The sequence below is a fragment of the Perna viridis genome, chromosome 5 (genome assembly GCF_037379345.1).
Source record: "Perna viridis isolate PV_CMFRI_1.1 ecotype Kerala chromosome 5, ASM3737934v1, whole genome shotgun sequence".
In the NCBI taxonomy this organism is placed as follows: Eukaryota; Metazoa; Mollusca; class Bivalvia; order Mytilida; family Mytilidae; genus Perna; species Perna viridis.
In genome coordinates, this window is record NC_142449.1 from 24,495,493 (window position 1) to 24,514,578 (window position 19,086).

General features: G+C 33.1%; 1 protein-coding gene across 3 annotated transcripts; it reads left to right on the plus strand.

Moving 5' to 3' along the window:
• Positions 1-9,483: 9,483 nt before the first annotated feature.
• On the plus strand, positions 9,484-18,796 carry LOC148616665 (uncharacterized). 3 transcript variants are annotated; one of them, XM_088583868.1, is made up of 12 exons: positions 9,484-10,277; positions 11,160-11,358; positions 11,847-12,365; positions 12,719-13,250; positions 13,707-13,894; positions 14,284-14,443; positions 14,791-14,902; positions 15,560-15,719; positions 16,159-16,303; positions 16,685-16,859; positions 17,177-17,367; positions 17,985-18,796. In XM_088583868.1, the coding sequence occupies exons 1-12, from the start codon at positions 10,270-10,272 to the stop codon at positions 18,062-18,064; spliced, it is 2,469 nt and encodes an 822-aa protein (XP_088439994.1). In that variant the 5' UTR covers positions 9,484-10,269; the 3' UTR covers positions 18,065-18,796. The 3 variants fall into 3 exon arrangements, with proteins under 3 accessions (XP_088439994.1, XP_088439995.1, XP_088439993.1); XM_088583869.1 differs by having other exon boundaries at positions 9,485-10,238; XM_088583867.1 differs by lacking the exon at positions 9,484-10,277 and having other exon boundaries at positions 10,310-11,358.
• Positions 18,797-19,086: the final 290 nt, after the last annotated feature.

Below are 19,086 nucleotides of genomic sequence, written 5' to 3' on the forward strand. Positions count from 1 at the left end.
TTAGAGAATTGTGAATTTAGAATAGGCCACTCCAAATTATTTACTTTTTGTATGATATGAACCTGTTAGTCCTTAAAAAAAAGGTTGATAATTTCAAAGAAAGTGTAACTTCACCTTTTCCTTATACATTTCCATTCCTTTTAAATGATCTACTTTTAAAATTAAAAGAGAACGAGCATAGCTAAATATTTGTTTATCAGATCTATAAATCCTGCTGCTGCTTTATAAAACTAGTAACATTGGATGCAGATACTCAGTTGTGCTTCATGTTGTTTGAAGAAGAAATTAATTTTGAGTGGCCTAACTTAGAAATCTCCATGATGCCAACATATCAAACCAAAAAGATGAGTTTAGTGTCAGGTTTATCCCTTGACCTTTGCGATCATCCCCATTGAGATATTGCAAATCCTAATACCAAACACAGGCAAAATATTTTTACTTGAATTTGATGTGACTGTCACCTGAATTGAGGAAATGTTACATCAGACTGACTTGACATGAAATTTGTACAAATTGTGCTTTTACATGAATTTCACATAATGCTCTCACATCAAATCATGTTGCAGTAAATTGCACATGAAAAATCATATGCATTGTCTGTTAAGTAGCAGTCTTTTTAAGAATGATGCAAATTCTGTAAAATGTTATACACTAAAAAAAAGGCTACATATTTTTATTTTTGTTATTAAGTTGCTGTATATGTCTATATGATGAAATTTTTAATTATTCATTCCAATCTCCCTGCTCTTAGGAGATAATATACATGGAAAATTCAATAGTTTCTATTGTATTTTAGTGTCATTTACAGAGTTATCTCCCTTAATTCTGAATTCTACAGTACATTCAATGTAATTTTTTTATCTCCTATGAACAAGGGTTATGTGAAAAACCACATGTTACTTTCTGTTTACTATGACATTTTAAACAAAATATCGAAAATATAAATATGTAAGCTTTCCAACCATGAATCACATATTGCGTGATTCTTATGTGGAGTGCTAATTTACTTCAGGTGAACTTCATATGAAGCTGGATTTTCATGAATTTCACATGAACAGTATTTGCCTGTATATGTTTGGTTAGTTTTATTTAAGAAAATCTTTATTTTCGTTTTTGTAGTTTTTCATAAACTGGAAAAGAGTGTAGTATGGGCACAAAAGCTATAATAATTATAATAAGTTCATTGGAATTTTTATTTATAGTCTATTTTCCCATAAACTCTAAAAACCATTGAACAATGAGAGCTACACAAAATATGATGGTAAAATTTTATTTTTTTAAAAATACACTTGCATGTTATGTGTGTTTCATATTTTAAATGTTAAATGCTACTATTGTATGATATAATCGATTGAAAGTATCTGTGGTGAATAGTTAAAAAAGTGGACATTTCAAGGTAATCTTCATCAATAAAATCACAGTAAAATCTCTCTAAACCAGACATCTTATCAAGGTTTTCTTATTAATTAAAGTTTTAATGAAAATCATGTGGACTGTGATTTTCGCATGTGAAAAACCCACTGAATTCACTTTTATTTCTCATTCAGAAAAAGTTACAGACTACATAACCAATCATAGCTTGTCATTCAGTTGTCGTTCTTTCGAGATAAAAATTATATGCACTAAGACTATCAATTTTCACTTTTCAAGAGTTGTCTTTCTTGATTTGCTTTGATTTGGTTGATTTTAGTGGGACATGAATGTATGGTTTTCTCAAAATGCAGATCTTAGTACAGAAAAGTCTTTGATTACTTCAACTTGTAGCAAATTTAGAATGAAAAAGCAATATTTGTTTGGTAGGTTTTTCTACGCCTTAAAGGCAGTGTCTGAATTTTAAATGCAAAATGAAGCTGTGTGAGCTAAAATGTCCCTTAATTAAAAAAACATTTCTACATGTATTTGAATTGGTTGTGATTTGGACAATTTCTGTGTAATTGGCAAGCAGGTGTCTTTTGTTCTGTATAACCACAGGAAAAATTTTGTTGCAAAGGTGCCATGGGAATAGGATCAGTAAATAGACCTTATACCTTTTTTTTGGTATTCATATGAGTTTTTTAGGGAAATGAAAATTATTGAAACTTTTACAGTAAAAAGTGTAAATGTGTGTCTTTTTCTTTTTTTGTTTTAATTTTTCTGAATGATGATGTTGTTGATTTGGTTTATTTAATGACTCCCATATTTATTTTTTATATATTGAAATTACACTAGAAATTGAACTGCCCTTATTTTTTTCTCAGAAAAAAATATAAATTAGTTACTCTTTATAAAAAAAGGTTCATACAAACAGATATTGAATGCAAGCACTTCCACTTTAAGCTAGTGTGTTTATGATGAAAAAACCTTCTTCCCCTCCAAAAAAAACAGCATGTTGGCCTAATATGTTGAGATTTTTAACAGAATTACATCAGAGTACATGGCATTTTGAAAATTGGTCAAATAAGAAATGTATTCCTTTGGCCTCATTAAGAGCAAGTGATGCATTATAACTCTTGCACTAAGACACCAACCAATTTATAACTTAGGGATGGGAATTAGTATTTCTATTCTTCTTAGAATATTTTTTCTGGTCCAAAAAAAAAAAAAAAGAAAAAACATTCAGTATTAGCAGATTTTCTTTTTCTAAAAATACCAACTCATTTCTTGGGCAATTTTCCAGACTTATTTTTTTCATAGACGTAAGTAACATTTAAAAAAACAATGACCCTATATGATGAAATGGTTGTTTCTTAAAATAGTGAGAATGGCAAATTTAGTGACAAGTGAGATAGTTTACTTTGTGGCGTGGTTGATAGAATGTATTTGAGTGTAACATGTACATACAATATACATAGTGTGTTGTGGTATGATAAAGAAGTGCTGTGATATTTATAATCCCTTCCCTATCTAATTCCACATGTTTTGAAAAAGAAAAAGGAAAATATGCTTGTAACACCTGATAAATTTTATTACTTTTTTGTATCAATATTTGTCCCCTGAACTGAGAAGAGGTTGTGGACAAGGGTTGGTGGCCCAGTTGTTCAAAACTTTATCCACTGGATAATATGAATCAAGTGGATAACTTGTATAGATTGCTCTAGACTAATCCAGTGGTTAACTTTTGTTCTGTGGATAAATCTTTTTATTAACTGGGCCCCGGTAGCACGGGTCTATAATTATACTTCATTTTTAGCTCACCTGGCCCTTAGAGCCAAGTGAGCTATTGCCATCACTTGGCGTGTCATCATCACAGTTAAAAATTTTTCAAACATTTTCTCATCTGCCACTAGTAGACCAATTAGAACCAAACTTAGTATGAATTCCATAGAGTATTCTGCATAGTACTGATCTAGGGATTTTTAATTTGTTGAAAAATATGGCTGCTGTTAATAAAAAATAAATCAGACAAAAGTTTTTTGCATTTATTTCTAAAACCATCAGGTTTATCGAAAATTGATTTGATTGTTCCTTCAGTATGAGCGTTGGGAATTTTTATCCAAGATAAAACAAGGCCCCTTTTACAAAAAAATAGAATTTTTCTTTTTAAGTCAGGTGAGTGATTCATGGTCTTCAGAGCTTCGGATTATAATAATAATTGTCTGTATTCAGGTACTATCCGTGTTAGAAACTTGAAAGTGTGCAGGCTTGCATAAAAATTTTAAAAACCTGCTTTTGTTGGGAAATAAAAAAATCATTTTGTTTAGGTGATTGATTTTCAATTAAGGCCAAATACAAAGGATGTTAAGCCAAATATTTTTCGTCTTAAAGAGGTAGACCTTGGGTAAGGGACACAACTCTTACAAATCATTGGAATGTTTGTATTCTAATTTTACATCAATCTCATGTAAGCATCAAAGTTGTTTGAACTGATTTAATTCTGTTTCAAATTAAAGCTTGATAGGCTTTGGTGAAATTGATATGATACAAACATATTACTGATTTTTAGAGTCTCTTACCCCTGGTCTACCTCCTTAAACTGCTGGAGAAATCGGTCAAACTTTCTTGAATTTTGATATCTTTGATTACATGCAGTTTGAAAGATGCTTAGTACTTTCAATATGTAAATCATTCTGTCAAATAGATTTGTCATTCATAGTCTTTAGTGAAAATAGGTAATTTCAACTTGATATTATGCCCTAATTTTCATGTACTTAGAATTACTCAGCCTTCTTCATTTCAAATAGATGTTATTTTCTAGTGTGGCAGAGAAAACCGTTTAGTTTTGATGGCTTTTCTGGGTGCAGGTGATAATCATATTGAGTTGACCTCTTTCATTATATTTCACAACTTGCCTATTGTCATTTCTGAAAAACAAGTCTTATTGGATAAGGTTGGATTAGTAGGGACATAACAGCTACTGGTAAATATTCAATTATACACATTTTTGAAGTGATTTGGAGTATTTGCTTTTTTGCCAATTCTCTACCTGCTTCCAAACATATTTTCTGAAGAAAAGTTGATTAAATAATTTTGTCCACAAATCTAAGGAAATATGCTTGTTTAGCACATTTTTTTTTATAATCGTGGCATTCACAAGTATTTGCCTCTCTGCCAACACTCACTGACATTAAAATATTGGATTGACTAGTGTACTATTCCCCTTAGGGATCAATATTCATTTAAATCTGATTGAAAGTCAATTTAAAATAAAAACATCTGCGTTGAAGTTTAATTATCTAAAATTTGATTATATTGAATCACAGAAGGAAATCTTTAAGAATTTCATGGTCCTTTGTACCCATATGCCATATACAAGGTGGTCTAATTTTACTGAATCCATGTCCTTCTAAAATACTGTTTTTTTTTGTGTGGTTATTTTGATAATCATTTATACAATTTTTCATGAAGATGTTTAACTTCTGAATATGTACTTTGTACAATTCAGCCATGAAATTTTAGTTGTCCTCTGTTTGCTTACAAACTCAATCATTCAGTAATAGTTATATACATAAATATATTAACATGTACTATCATATTACCTCAGATATCATTGCTGGTAAATTTTTTGTTAACAAATATAAGTTAAGTCATTGTTTTTGTCATGGACATGATTGACTATAATAAAGCAAAAATTATTATTGGTTTTGTTTTGTTTTTTTTTGTCTCTTGTATTTCATTATCCCTACAAAGGTATGAGGTATTGGAAGCACAACTTTTCAAAGGATTTGCATGAAATGAGATAATCATAGGAAAGTAACTGTTGTGTGCTAACAAAGGGGATTAAATCAAACATTTATTTACACCCCAGGAGAGGGGGTTTCAGGGATAGATCAAGGATTTGTTTATGGGGGAGGCTTGCATGACATGTTTTAGGCTTTTATGATGATTTCAAGCATTGTTTTTTTTTCTTTCGATTCTGGGGCTTGTATATTTGGGCATCAGCAGCCTCAGTCTAAATTTAAAAAAAAAAAAACTGTTATAAGCAATATTTTTGCTGGACCTTACTTATTAGTCTTTTTATCTAGACCACTGATATTGAGTATGTGGGTAATCCACGGTAATACATTGTGTTGTGTACCATTTTTGATGGCCTTTGATTTTGATCTTTTCAGTTGATCTTGACTGATATGCAAAAAAAAACAAACAAATTTTCTATAGACATTTTTTGTCCCCACCATAACCTTTTTGTCTTTTGACCTTGGGCATTGATATTTGGTATGTAGATACATGTATATCACAATAATAATACAGTGTGGCATATACCATTTATGATTACTTCTGGCTGTTTATGTGAAGTTCAATTAATTGAAATTTGGGTGCATTTTTAATAGGCTTTAAACTAAAAAATACACATACTGGATGGATTTCCATGTAACTTTGTATGTTGAGGCTTCATCAATAGAACAAGTTAACAAAATTGCAGAGGAAACTTATGATCAGTTGTAGAAGGTTGTAGTGTCGGATTGCTTTGATGTATAGTCATCCAGAAAAAAAAACACTCACTGTAATTAGTATTCAAGTGGTTGAATGGCAATATAACAAGTTTGGCAATAAAGTGACCAAAATCCGGAAGTGAACATTAATATGTTGCATGTTATTTATTTCCTCTCCAACTTAACAATCTTGATATTATGGCACACCTCAATGCCCACAAGTTGTCGGTACTCACAACCCTTACTTGATTAAATGTTCATAGTGCAACAACTTTATATGCACTAGTGGTAATTGTTTACAAATCTTGGAAAGCGATGCATTCGCCACATAGGCACCTGTATCATGCATAGCCTTGTCCCCTAACGCAGGAGGATATTTCTGTCGCTCGACGGTGACCAGATAACAGGAAGTGTATATAAAATCAAAAGTCCCTGCCCCGAAGTACTATCCACACTAAAAAATAATGGTTACTGTTATTTACATTTAACTATCAACGAACGGAGCCTAATGTAAATGTCCTGCATCAGAATATGTTATGTCTCAAGTTCATTTCCTTCATTATGGAAGAGGAGACATCAGTTTCAGTGTGCTACAACAGTTCTTCCTCAATGACATGATTTATGCTTTTTACATAAATTATCCTTACAGAATGCAACAAAGCCATAAATAACTTTTTTCTTTTTCAATTTCTTCTAATTATGTGCTCCTACTTGTAGAATGAGTTCGTACACTACAAGTAAAATTAATAGCGAGTTTCGGTTTTGAAAATATGTTGAATGCTTTAGTACTCTGCTAGTTTCATAAGACACAGGCCATTTTCTTTTCAATGGTGGGCTAGGATTTTATATTGAGTTAGAGTTTTTTTTTCGACAAGCGCAAACAATCATATTTGAAAATCTACTTTGTAGAGTAATTGGGGGAGTACTGAATTGTATTTTTTTTCTGTCCATGATTGAGGAAAAAACTGCCCAAATTTTCAATAATTTCCACAGCCCTCTCTCAGTATAAAATGGTTGGTGCCTAAGCAGTCTGGTGAGTCGAACTTGGAGGGTCAATGTACAATACCAATTGCCGCTCATCAGCGGCCCAATCTAAACATACATTGGTACATGAAGATTGATATTTCTCTTCATCTCGTGGGAGAGTAATCAAGGAAACCAAGGTTATAGCGGTAATCAAAAGAATGTAATCCAGGGACGAAGACCAGACATGGAAAACAGACATACATAACAAAGAACATAAAGTAACTAAAATAATACATACATACATACATACATACATACAAAGTAACAAAAGTAAATGAGCAATCCGGACTCCACTAAAAACTGGGAGCATGGACCAGGTGCACCGGTAGGGTAAGCGTCCTCTGCTTTTCTAGAAACACCCGCCGAGTTGCTCATAAAAAGTCAAGACCGGGGTAGACAAACGACGAAAGGAAAACTATGACCCGTTGAATAAATCAGTTCTCATGGTGCTGATGGATACGCCATAACGATCCACGAGTTCATGATGACGACCATAAAACTTCTGTAGTGATGACTTCAATCTTGTAGCAACATAACCCTGTTCCAGAAGCCTATTTGTTAGAGTTCTAGCGCGATACAAAAAGTCTGCGTAGTTTCGGCAAGCTTTGGCATAACGTATGAGTTGTGATATGAACACTCCATACGCAGGAGCCGAAGGGATGTTGCCACAGATGAAAGGAAAGTTGACAATTCTGAATGAAAAGTCATCACGTTTGTCGTAAAGTTTGGTCTATAGTTTTCCTTTACCATCGATTTCTAAGTGTAGGTCAAGATATGAGGCTGACTTCACAGTGTCTGTAGTATCCTTCATCTCAAGTTCTTTTGGGTAAATGCGATGTATCAAATCCCCGAAATTAGGATTGTTTAAAGATAATACGTCATCTATATAGCGGAAACTGAGATTGAAGGATCTAGCCAAACGATATTCTTTCTTTCTGATCAGATCAGCTATAAAGTCAGCCTCATAAGAGTGAAGGAATAGGTCAGCAAGTAAAGGAGCACAATGTGTTCCCATTGGAATGCCGACCTTTTGTTGAAAAAAACGTCCACCACACTGGACAAATATGTTGTCGATTAAAAATACCAGCATTTTGTAAACATCATCCTCTGTATATTTGGAAGATAATTTGGAATTATTTCTTTTAAAGTATGAGGAATCTCTACCAAGAACTATATATTTGTATCCAGGTGTACCATCTTTTTTGAAAAAAAAACAACGATGTATAATGTTTTTAAGTCGGGATTTTAACTGAGTATGGGGAATAGAAGTATACAGTGTTGAAAAATCATAGGTTTTAATGCTATTATATTCAGATAATAGTCTTGAACTGATTGTCTCCAAAAGATCTTTCGAATTTTTCAGGATCCACATTGAATTAATACCATTATGAGGTTGTCATAAAACTGTTCATGCGGATATATAGCGCCCCTTTTTCGTCATTTGAGAATTTCGCTGTATAACTAGCCATGTTTCTGCTCAACTTAAGTCTTCCTTATGCTTTTTTTTTCAGGTTAGGTCCATTCCTGTCCAGGTTTTGGTCTCGTAGTCATGTAAATCTGTTATTTTCATCAATTTCTAACAAAATCATTTTGCTTCCGCTTTTTAGTACACTTCATACACACACGTTTCCGATTATTTTGTTGTGTTAAATGTGTTTATCCTCAAATTTTCCCATTTTCATTTTTGTTGTTGTTCATTTTAAATTTTATTACACACGAAAACTTTATTTATTTTTGAACGAGGATGAATAATATAGATGCCTATTATAGTAAACAAGTTTAACCATCAACAATTCGTCATAGCCATGTTTACAAAAATTTAAATGGCCATATTTCATAACATTTATACGATTTAATGACCAACACCCGCATCAGTCAAGAAATAAAATCAACAACCATGAACGTCTTTGAAACATTTGCTTTTAAAGTATTTAGTCTACCTGATGGAACCTATTCAAATCACGAACCATGTATAAAACAACTATGTCGAAACTACTACGCGACACATTCGCTATCTTTCGGTCTGAACATAGTTTTCCGATACAATATTAAGGAACATTTTCAAAAAGCTGTCGGTTTCAGTTTGTTTGAAAACGGGGGTCTAGGCTATCACTTGTTCACGGGCGTCTAGGCTATCACTTGTTCACGGGCGTCTAGGCTATTGCTTGCTCACTTATGGTCCAAAAAGGCATTAAATTAACTACAATTATTTGTTCAACTAAGAGAGGGATTGGGGTGTTGCTTCAACACCAGAAATAAACAGAATCCGACACACACTGGAAGGTCCCTGTCGGTATATCATGATGTGTTTACATATAAGAGGGATATCGGGACAAAGATATTGTTTTACACTTTTACTTCGCTTGCCTTTCTTAGTCTGTATAAGAATAGACGGCTCTTGTCTTTTTGTATTGAGATCAAAGTTTTGGTGCTTGGACCAGGCAGTTATGCCGTATCTACGTTAACATCTGTTTTCATAAAATAGTAAACTTCTATTATATGAAACAAGCAAGTCAAGAATATTTACTGGAGTACATACACAAATTAAGCAGAGAAACACGAAACACATACAATGTGCTTGTACAATACATTTTGTGTTAATTGCATGTTGGTAAATGAAACCTGTTTCAGCAATAGTTTTGATATGGAAAACTTTGGTTTAAATCATGGAAATTTTCAAATTTACAAATACATATTGTTAAATTTACAAATTACTGTTTTTTTTTGTCTCATCTATTGCGTATGCGTGCGTGCGCACACGCGCTTAATTAATACGTAGATTGGATATGTAGGCTATATTTTAAGACGTACTGCTTTATAAAAGGATTCCGTAATCTTCATAAAAGTGAGACAGACTGAGTTATTTTATTTCTTGATTGGAAATTATGACGTTTTTCTCACATACTGGATTTTCTGTCGATTTCGAATTTCAGCAAGAGGTTAAATTCTTGTAAATCTTGATTATACATTGTACGTATAAATATAAATAATGTCCTGCCCTAAGTGTACTACATTTTGCTTAATTTGAAGATTACAAACTTTCTGCTCGTGTAAGCGTACTAAAAATGTTATCGTAGAAATCAAAATTTGAAATCTAAACAAACAAATTGCGTCCATTTTTGTTGAATAAACGGAGTACGTGGATTTTAAACCGGATGAGATAGTAAAAATAGATTCAGCTTAATTAAGTTAGTCATGCATATTACGCTTAATAGCAATTTGAGTTTAAACTTAATTGATTCGATAATAACAGAAAAAAAATACCCGTCGGTTTTTACAAATATACGTTGGTTCTATGAGGTCACCAAGTCATCCATGATATAAGTTAATTGACTGGATCGTATATAAGTGAGGAAGATGAAGGTAAGAGTAATTAAGCTGCAGTCAACTCAAGATGATTAGGTAAGTCCAATTGTATTATACAGCTTCAGTCTGATACTAATGTTTGTGACAAATGGCTTCTTACATTTTGAGATAGTCAAATGGCAATATTTTCAGTACATTTTGAGATAGTCAAATGACAGTATTTTCAGTATATTTTGAGATAGTCAAATGACAATATTTTCAGTACGAGCTTTAGCAGCGAGTGCATACAATGCTGTCATGTAAATATCGAGTTTTATCTAAAAAAAAACACGATAATTGCGAGTTATAATGTCAAATTCTTCAAAAGACTTTCTTTAATTTCTTAAAAAATGAAGTTCGAACCTATGAGCATAACATTAATTGTTTTGATGGCGTTAAAAAAATCAAACCACTCATTCTCTGAGGACAATAAAGTCTCTAACCCAGTCACTCCATATAAATACATTATTTCTATCGGAATAAACTAAATTAAAGAAAAGGGCATGTCCCCAGTATTTTTACAACAAGTTGGGCCAACTTAGAAGGCTGCTAAAACTATCGAATTTTTCATTGACACATGTATGTAAAAACATAATTTTTTATCGCCAATGTAAATGTATAAAAATTATACTAGATAAATGTTTAACTATTAACCAATAAAATGGAAGGAAAATCTATGACGTGCTTATTGTATGAGTTTTCAAAATATACAAGCCCATGTTGCACATACGAACATTTTTGAAGCCCACATTTCGACCTTCGAAATGTCAAAAATCTCGAATTGGAACTGAAATTTTCAAGTTAAAAAAGTCGACTTTTCCGACTATTTGTTCAAAATTGGTGAATTTTCGATACGTTTGTAAACGCGAAGTTATTCTTTTTTATTTACACGATTCTTGGCTTTAATGTACTTTGTGACATGGTTATGATTTTTTTCAGGTATATTTTAAGTGCAATTTTTGTACCCACATTAGTTGGAGCAGAATATGATGTTTCAATACTTAAAAGTTCTGTTTGGCCGATCTCGGATAGCACATGGGGATTTGGTGGGAAATGTGTATTCGAAGTGAAACAAACGTACTCAAAAGGAAGCATTCAAGTGGACCTAGTGTTTGATAAATCTATTTCTGACTTAGAGGTATCTTTTTTTTTATTTCTGTACACTGTCCTAGTACTGTTGTGGTGGTACGATTTTGCGTCATATCAAAATTTAGTTTCCTTGGGCATATTGGGGCGAATGATAAGTTTTGAGCTGATAATTTGCAATTTTTTTCAAGGGAAGCATGCTTCATGTTTATGCAGATTGTTGATAACAGCTGTTTTAAGAGATGCATATAGCATTTGTGAAGAACCTAAACAATCTACAGATACATGTAGTACTTACAGTAGAAGCTGTATACATTTTTCACTTCGTTTGTCTTTTCTTCTTGATTCATCAACATGAAAGCTTGATCAGTTCCAAAATAAAATTATCTTAAGTTTAATTTTGCGATTGTTTTCTTTTCCTCTCTTTGATATTATGACGATACTAATAAAGCGTCAAGTTAATCGAATTGACTCTGCATTGACATATTTTTATTTTAAAGTGGCAAATTTGGCACATTTGTTTTTTTTTTTTAATTTTAGATTTGGGTTATGGATATATCAGATAGCCAGGGTAATACATACAAACTAGAAAATAAATACAACGTACACACAGGGTCATTTGAAATTTCATTCAATCTGAAATACAATGGGAACTCTACAACATATCCAAAAGGGACGTGTCAGAGTAATCTTCCGTCTTCTGGTTCTACAACACAAACGACGACCACACCCACTACTTCTACAACAACTTCTGCGACTACTTCCACCTCAACTACCACAACACCTACAACTACAGCAACCACGACCACAGCAACGACTACCACACCAAAACCAACTTCAACCACGACAGTACCAACTCCCTCCACCTCGTCATCCAGTCTTGGTTGTTCTTCTTCAAATACAGGCGTATCTGCGCCAGTAGTTAAGGTACAAGACCCTTGGCAAAGTGGTGATAAATGGGACTTTAAAGGACGTTGTACTTTCGTCATTAGTGGGAGCTGGGCTGTCGGTTCAATACTTGTCGACATGTGCTTAGATCAACCAACAAGTGATATTCAGGTATGATACATAATAAGTTCTCAAAAACTTTTCGTAGTGTATATAAATATATCCTGCATCATACCAGTTAAGAATTATATATTTGCTTTTTCATTCAACGAGGCAACGAATTAATACGAAGAGAAGAATGTCTGTAGAAATAATCTATCTGCATAACCTGGTTAACATATTTCACACAATGTACTAAAACTAAAAAAACATAAAATAGACCAACGTGATAATTTCTAGTTGCCCCGAAAGTTACTATACATTTATCCATGATACCGCATTGTTCTAGTTGTGTTTAGGACACTGATAGCGATGGGCGCCATTTGTCGAATATATAAATATTTTGCATTTTGCACATTTTGTAGATTTGGATAATGAATGTAAACGATAATTTGAACAATGGCGCAAAGTACTTGCTGTCCAACAAATATACCGTCGGTAACCAAGAACTCAGCTTCGAGTTTATCATTAAGTACACAGGCACCGAAGAGAGCTATCCAACTGGCACCTGCTATAGTAATTTACCAACTGGAGCAACAACTGTGTCAACTACATCTCCAACAACATCATCTACGGCATCAACTGCCTCTACTACTGTATCACCTACCTCTACAAAGGAACCAACAACCACATCTTTCGCTTCCCCCACCACTACCGCATCAACAACAACTACATCTTCCGCTCCAACGACCACTACTGCTTCAACAACAACCACATCTGGCGGATCTAATCAAGGCGACTACGACTACTCGTCAGTTATAGAAAAGTCCATTTTGTTCTATGAAGCTCAACGTTCTGGCACCTTGTGGGCAGATAACAGAATAGATTGGCGCGGTGATTCTGCAGTAAGTGACTCTGGAGTTAACGGTGAAGATCTTTCGGGAGGATGGTACGACGGTAAGGAATTCAAAGTTGATTTTTTTTAACCCGAAAGTTTAGTTGGGACTTTCTTACATATACAAAGAACACAACTGTCGAAGTCAGTCATACATACTCTACAAGACATCCGTCATTATTGAATATCTCCGAGTACTACTTTTCTGTGAAAACTAATTTAACATACAGAGGTGCACAGAACCACACGTCATGTAAAATTCTCATCACTGCATTTACATGTATGGAAAATCTTACCACTAAATACCAGATGCGTGTTTGATGATAATTAAGCAAAATTGCTGTCTATATCAGACAGCTTTTAAAGCACATCGATTCCAGTTTGAATTGATTTAGAACTTCATCAGCCAAGATTTTCAGAGCAATAGAGGTTTGGTATAGTCAGATCTACCTGTGTTTGTGTGTCTTTTAACCTGTTGCACGTACACCTTTCGTAATAGTTATGTTAATTTTTTACAGCCGGAGACCATGTGAAATTCAACCTGCCTATGTCAGAGGCTGTAACAGTTCTTGCTTTAGGAGTGTCGCAATGGAAAGACGCTTACGTATCGGCAAATCAACTGGAGCATATGTACGACTCCATAGAATGGCCTCTTGACTATTTTATGAAATGTTGGCCGTCATCACATGACATATATTATGCACAGGTAATCATTTGTCAAGAAATATCACAGGGGCTCTTCAATAATAAAGCATATTTGTATTTTAGATACATAATCATTTTCTCTATGTATTCACACAGAAATAAGAATTATATGATCTATAGATCTCGTTTTACAAAATGTTGATGAATCTGGATGAGTACCTTGCTTGTGGCTTTTACGAGAAAATGCTGACTAAAACCGGGAATATATACAGAAGTTTCGCTTTACAAAGCTACAATATATTTTTGTATATACAATGTATAAACATATAACTTAACAAAACCAGCTCCTTCTACCATGACAGTTACTCATGCAGGTAAAATTTAGAATCACCATCATTAACAAAGAGATAACCAATGAATCTGCAAATTAGTTTTTTTACTGTTTGATAGGTTGGTAATGGTGGCTCTGATCATGCATATTGGGGACGTCCAGAAGACATGACTATGTCAAGACCCGCGTACTATCTACAGGCAGGAGACTCCGGTAGTGACGTCACAGGAGGAACTGCGGGGGCTCTTGCCGCAGGAGTTTTGGCATTTAGAAATGATTGTAAGTAACATATAATGAGTGTATCGTCTCATTGTTCAGTCATTGTAAAATCACTTTCTATTGAAATCAACTTTATTCAGTACGGAGACTAACACAATGTGATAAGCGAACGCATATTATTTTACAAAAGGAATGCAGAAGTAAACATATATTTATAAGCTAGAATTGGCATTAGTATATCTGACAATGTCAGATTCATTTAGCGATGTTCTAAAATTTAATTGTTTGTTTGCTTGTTTTTTTCCTTTGTCAGGGAAATATTTCCTTTGATTTACCTCGATTTAAATTACTGAAGTACACCATGGCCGTTTAACTATCTCATAAATATGTAATACTTCTTTTTGTAGATCCGACGTACGCCCAAAAGCTGTTGACAAATGCAGAGAGTTTGTACACTTTCTCAAAAACGATTCTAGGAACTTATGGAAACAGTTTACCAGATAGCAATACGTACTACCCGTAAGGATAATTACTATAATTATGTTTATCCAAAATATATCAACTCAAACTTGAAATTGTATTACTAGTATGCAATTAAAAAAAACAAACTACATTTCTTTTCTTGATTGGCAAAAGCAAAAAGTTTTTAGGGCGCGATTTTAATCACTAAATTAATATAATCATCTACTCTACATGTTTCTATAGTGAATGTTTTAAAAAAGACCTAACTCAAAGCTCATTTACAAGTTTTCATGGTCTGCAATGATGGACAAAACACATACCATAAAGTAAGCTGTAAAAAGACCCTAAAAATAAATGATGCGAAACCATTCAAAATAGACGAAAAGTCGATCTAAAACTGATGAGGACTCATTTCACAATGTTTCTTGACAGAAAACAATTATTGGGAAGATGTTTGTTTAGTTCGTTGTTTTCATTTAGGTTCCGATTTTTTCATTAATTCGACAATAAAGGTACAAAGAGCGTCCAATAGATCAGAGAGAGAATATTATAAAAAAAAAAAAGGAACTTTGTTGGTCTTACTGCTTGTAATGAAGTCGTTCCTTGTATACAGACTTACAGTCACAAAACTGAAACATACACTTTAAATCAACAATGCATTAATTGGCATTGAAATAAGTGGTCATGTATAAATATTTCTTTCTACTCTACCAGATCGACCAAGCATTACGATGATATGTGTGTCAGTGCTGCTTTATTGTACTTGGCAACCAACAACAACCAGTACAAAACCGAAGCTATCCAGTTTTATAATGACTACAGTCCTGGTACTGCTTGGGCTTTTGACTGGGACGATAAAACGGTACTATGTCAGGTAAATAATTGGTTGTAGAAACTTTTAAAAAAGAGAGCGCGGAATTATCGCAGAGTCAGGGCGCAATTAACACAGAGTCCTGGGACCTCTTCACATGCTTTACACTAAACCGAACTTATTCTTGATTTCAAACATGCAGTGTACCACTCTTACCCCTTTGGAATCCCTTTAAGATATCAAAGCAGAGTCTTTTTTTTTAGCATAAGAAATGAATCGTTCTTGCAATTACAATGTATTAAGGCAATTCGTGTTCTTCATTGGAAATTTATAAATATCGGATTTAGCCTACCCAAGTTATTTAATTGTTTAATATTTTTGAATATTTATTAGCACTAGAGGCTGTTGGTTTTGTGGTTAAAATAATAAAAATCATTTTGAAACCAATTATCAGTCGAAATATATTAGAAATCAACTTAATTATGTACACTATTTCCATCAGGTACTTTTGTACAACATCACAAAAGATAGCACTTACAAGACCAGAGTAGAAGATTTCGTGTCATCTTACATGCCTGGTGGATCTGTATCATATACAGACTGCGGACTTGCTTACAGACTACAATGGGCTCCAAACAGATATTCAGGTACTCTGAATGCTGAACGTCTCAACCACCGTCCATAAATTCTTCAATACATGTTTAATTTTGAGAGGTCTATTCAGTCATACAACCAACTGTCATTAGAGTATATTAATTAGTTATGCAATTGGCTGTACTCTTGGAATTCATTAAGCAATGAAGAAAGAAGTGTTGGTACTTTGTGCTCATGTATGTAAATGCTTCAGGCCAATACACATCAAAATATGTCTTTTACCGGAACAAAAAACCGGTGCGTGTATTTATTTGTTATTGTCAATGAATACATGTATTTGAACTTACCTTGAATATACGTTTGATTTTTTAAAAGTAACATAAAACTCCTAGATGCATATTACAATAGTATATCTATTTGTTCTTCAATTACAGCTAATGCAGCTTTTATCGCCCTATTAGCTGCAGACCTTGGCATTGGTAATCCTACAACATACAAGAGTTGGGCTATGTCACAGATCCATTATATGTTAGGGGACAATAAACTGGATATGAGTTATTTGATCGGATATGGTGATAAATATCCCCAAAATCCCCATCATAGATCCAGGTACATGTATAATGTTATTATTTTCTATTTTGTTTTGCTGTGCCTTATTGAAACATCTTACGAGGCCTTTGAAATCATGCAAGATGTTCAATAATTAATGATTCTTATAACATTTAAAAACTTTTCATCTTAAAAGTTTTTTTTCCAGTCTAGTTCTCTTCGAATTTCTATTCATTTCGTACATGCCACTTGTACCTACACATGTAATCTTTAGCGTTTTCCCCTCTAAATGCGAGTGAGACTTCAGTTTTTAAGGCTTTGTTAATAGATGTTCGCACAACTTGTGCAACATTAAATTCATTTTTTTTGTTTTGTAGCTCATGTCCATATCCTCCTGGCCAATGTGGTTGGGACTTCTATTGGAATGTCTTCCCGAACTCGCATGATCTGATTGGTGCTTTGGTGGGAGGTCCAGACTCTAATGACAACTTTTCTGATAATAGAGATAATCACCAGACCAATGAAGTGGCAGTAGACTATAATGCAGGATTCCAGTCCGCAGTAGCAGGTAAATTATCTAATGTGAATAAAAAAAAACTTTTAATGGAGTTAATACAAAAGTAGTTAAGAAGATGTTTGCTAGGTTAAATGAAATCTTTTTCAATTCTATTAATGGAAAGTCGGTAACAATCTATACCTTTGTAGTGGTACATTGAAACTTACTGGTCCCAAACCAGCATTGAAGCTAGGCCTCGTGACCTTTAGGACTGTGTTTCCTAAAAAGCCAAACTCTGCAGACGATTGATAAATGCCTCTTTTATTATGAACTAAATTTATTTACAATTTCAGTACTGCTGGTCATACTATCGTTCTGAGAAAAAAAAACAAAAAAAAAAAACAAAAAAAAACCAAAAAAAACAAAACAAAACAAAAAAACAATAAATAAACAACCAAAATCAAAACGAAAAATAATTAAAAACAAAAACAATAAGAGGTGCATGTATATCTTTGTCATTAACAATGATTTTCTTCCAAGTCAATTTTGAATATATAATTATTTGGACTTTTCATCTTTAGTGGTGATTTACACATCTGTCTTAAATAGCAGGAGTACATTAATGGTTAGATTTTTAGTTGTTTGATAAGTAAACTTTAATCTCAATTGTCTGAAATTTGTCTTTGTAGCTCTGCTTCACTTTGACAGCAACAATGATCTCCCGCCGGCTCCAACATCAAACTGTGGTAGTAATTCAAGAAAAAAGTGAAACCATCCAAGTTTGCCTAATTATTCTAGAAATATACAAGTATTAAATGATATATACTCTTGGTTTTGGTGTTATCTGTAACCTTTTCATTTTTTTGACAAAAGCTTAGCTTGGACAATATTTATTTTTGAATTTTGTTTTCTTGTATAATTCCCATACTTGCTGATTTTAATTTTTTTATTATTAATTCTGTGTGTATGGAGTATGTTATTCAATTTTTAAACGAAAGTTGAAACACAACTTACCTTTTTTTTTTGCAATTACAGAGCGTTGAATTCGCAGAAACATCGAAGGTGCTATTAAACTAAATGTAGTTGTCCACTTTTTATATTTACCTAAGTATTGTATTGAAGTAATTAAAATATGATTTTTTTTTCATAAATAATTTATTATATGTATAAACGTTGTGTGGCCTTATATCTTGTATTGTGTAGGAACTTTTAACACACATTTTATTTTTACTTCAAACCTACTAATAGATGTAATTGTGACGTACTATTTATCATTTTTATCTTATTTTTAAGTAATCGTTTTTTTAGTTTGTTTTATACTTTTTTGTATGTCAGCATATTTGTGTTGAGATAAAGGAACCGACTATTGTTTTTATATTTTACTACGAGACACGTCACCTACCTTAGGTTTCCTATGTCACTCAAAGGCTCTGTACATATATTTTAATTGTCCATTGCTGATTTAATTCTAGGTGCAATGAATAAATATAAATATATTTTATTTCGTCTAGTCATTTATTTTATCAAAGTTCAATAATGATATAATTTTAGATGTACTCGGTATTTACTTAGTAACATGTATAGTGTAAGCCAAAATAATTCTTTTCTCTTTCAATTGGTGGTTGTCTAAGGTACATCTGCTTTTCAAAACTGATGAGGTGCTTTTGATACGAAGTGTGTCAAATGAAAGACCAAACTCATCTGTCCTGGCAAAGGACCAGAATCTATAATGATGAATTAAATGAAAGGAAAAAAAAACTACTCTAGGTAGAAGCGTTAATAAGGGCTCTC

Excerpts from the sequence above, each read along its gene's own strand:
- LOC148616665 (XM_088583867.1), top strand. The coding sequence starts at position 11,140 with ATGGTTATGATTTTTTTCAGGTATATTTTAAGTGCAATTTTTGTACCC. Across the intron at positions 13,895-14,283 it reads ATGACATATATTATGCACAG|GTTGGTAATGGTGGCTCTGA; the intron begins GTAATCATTTGT and ends ACTGTTTGATAG. Across the intron at positions 14,444-14,790 it reads TTTGGCATTTAGAAATGATT|ATCCGACGTACGCCCAAAAG; the intron begins GTAAGTAACATA and ends TTCTTTTTGTAG.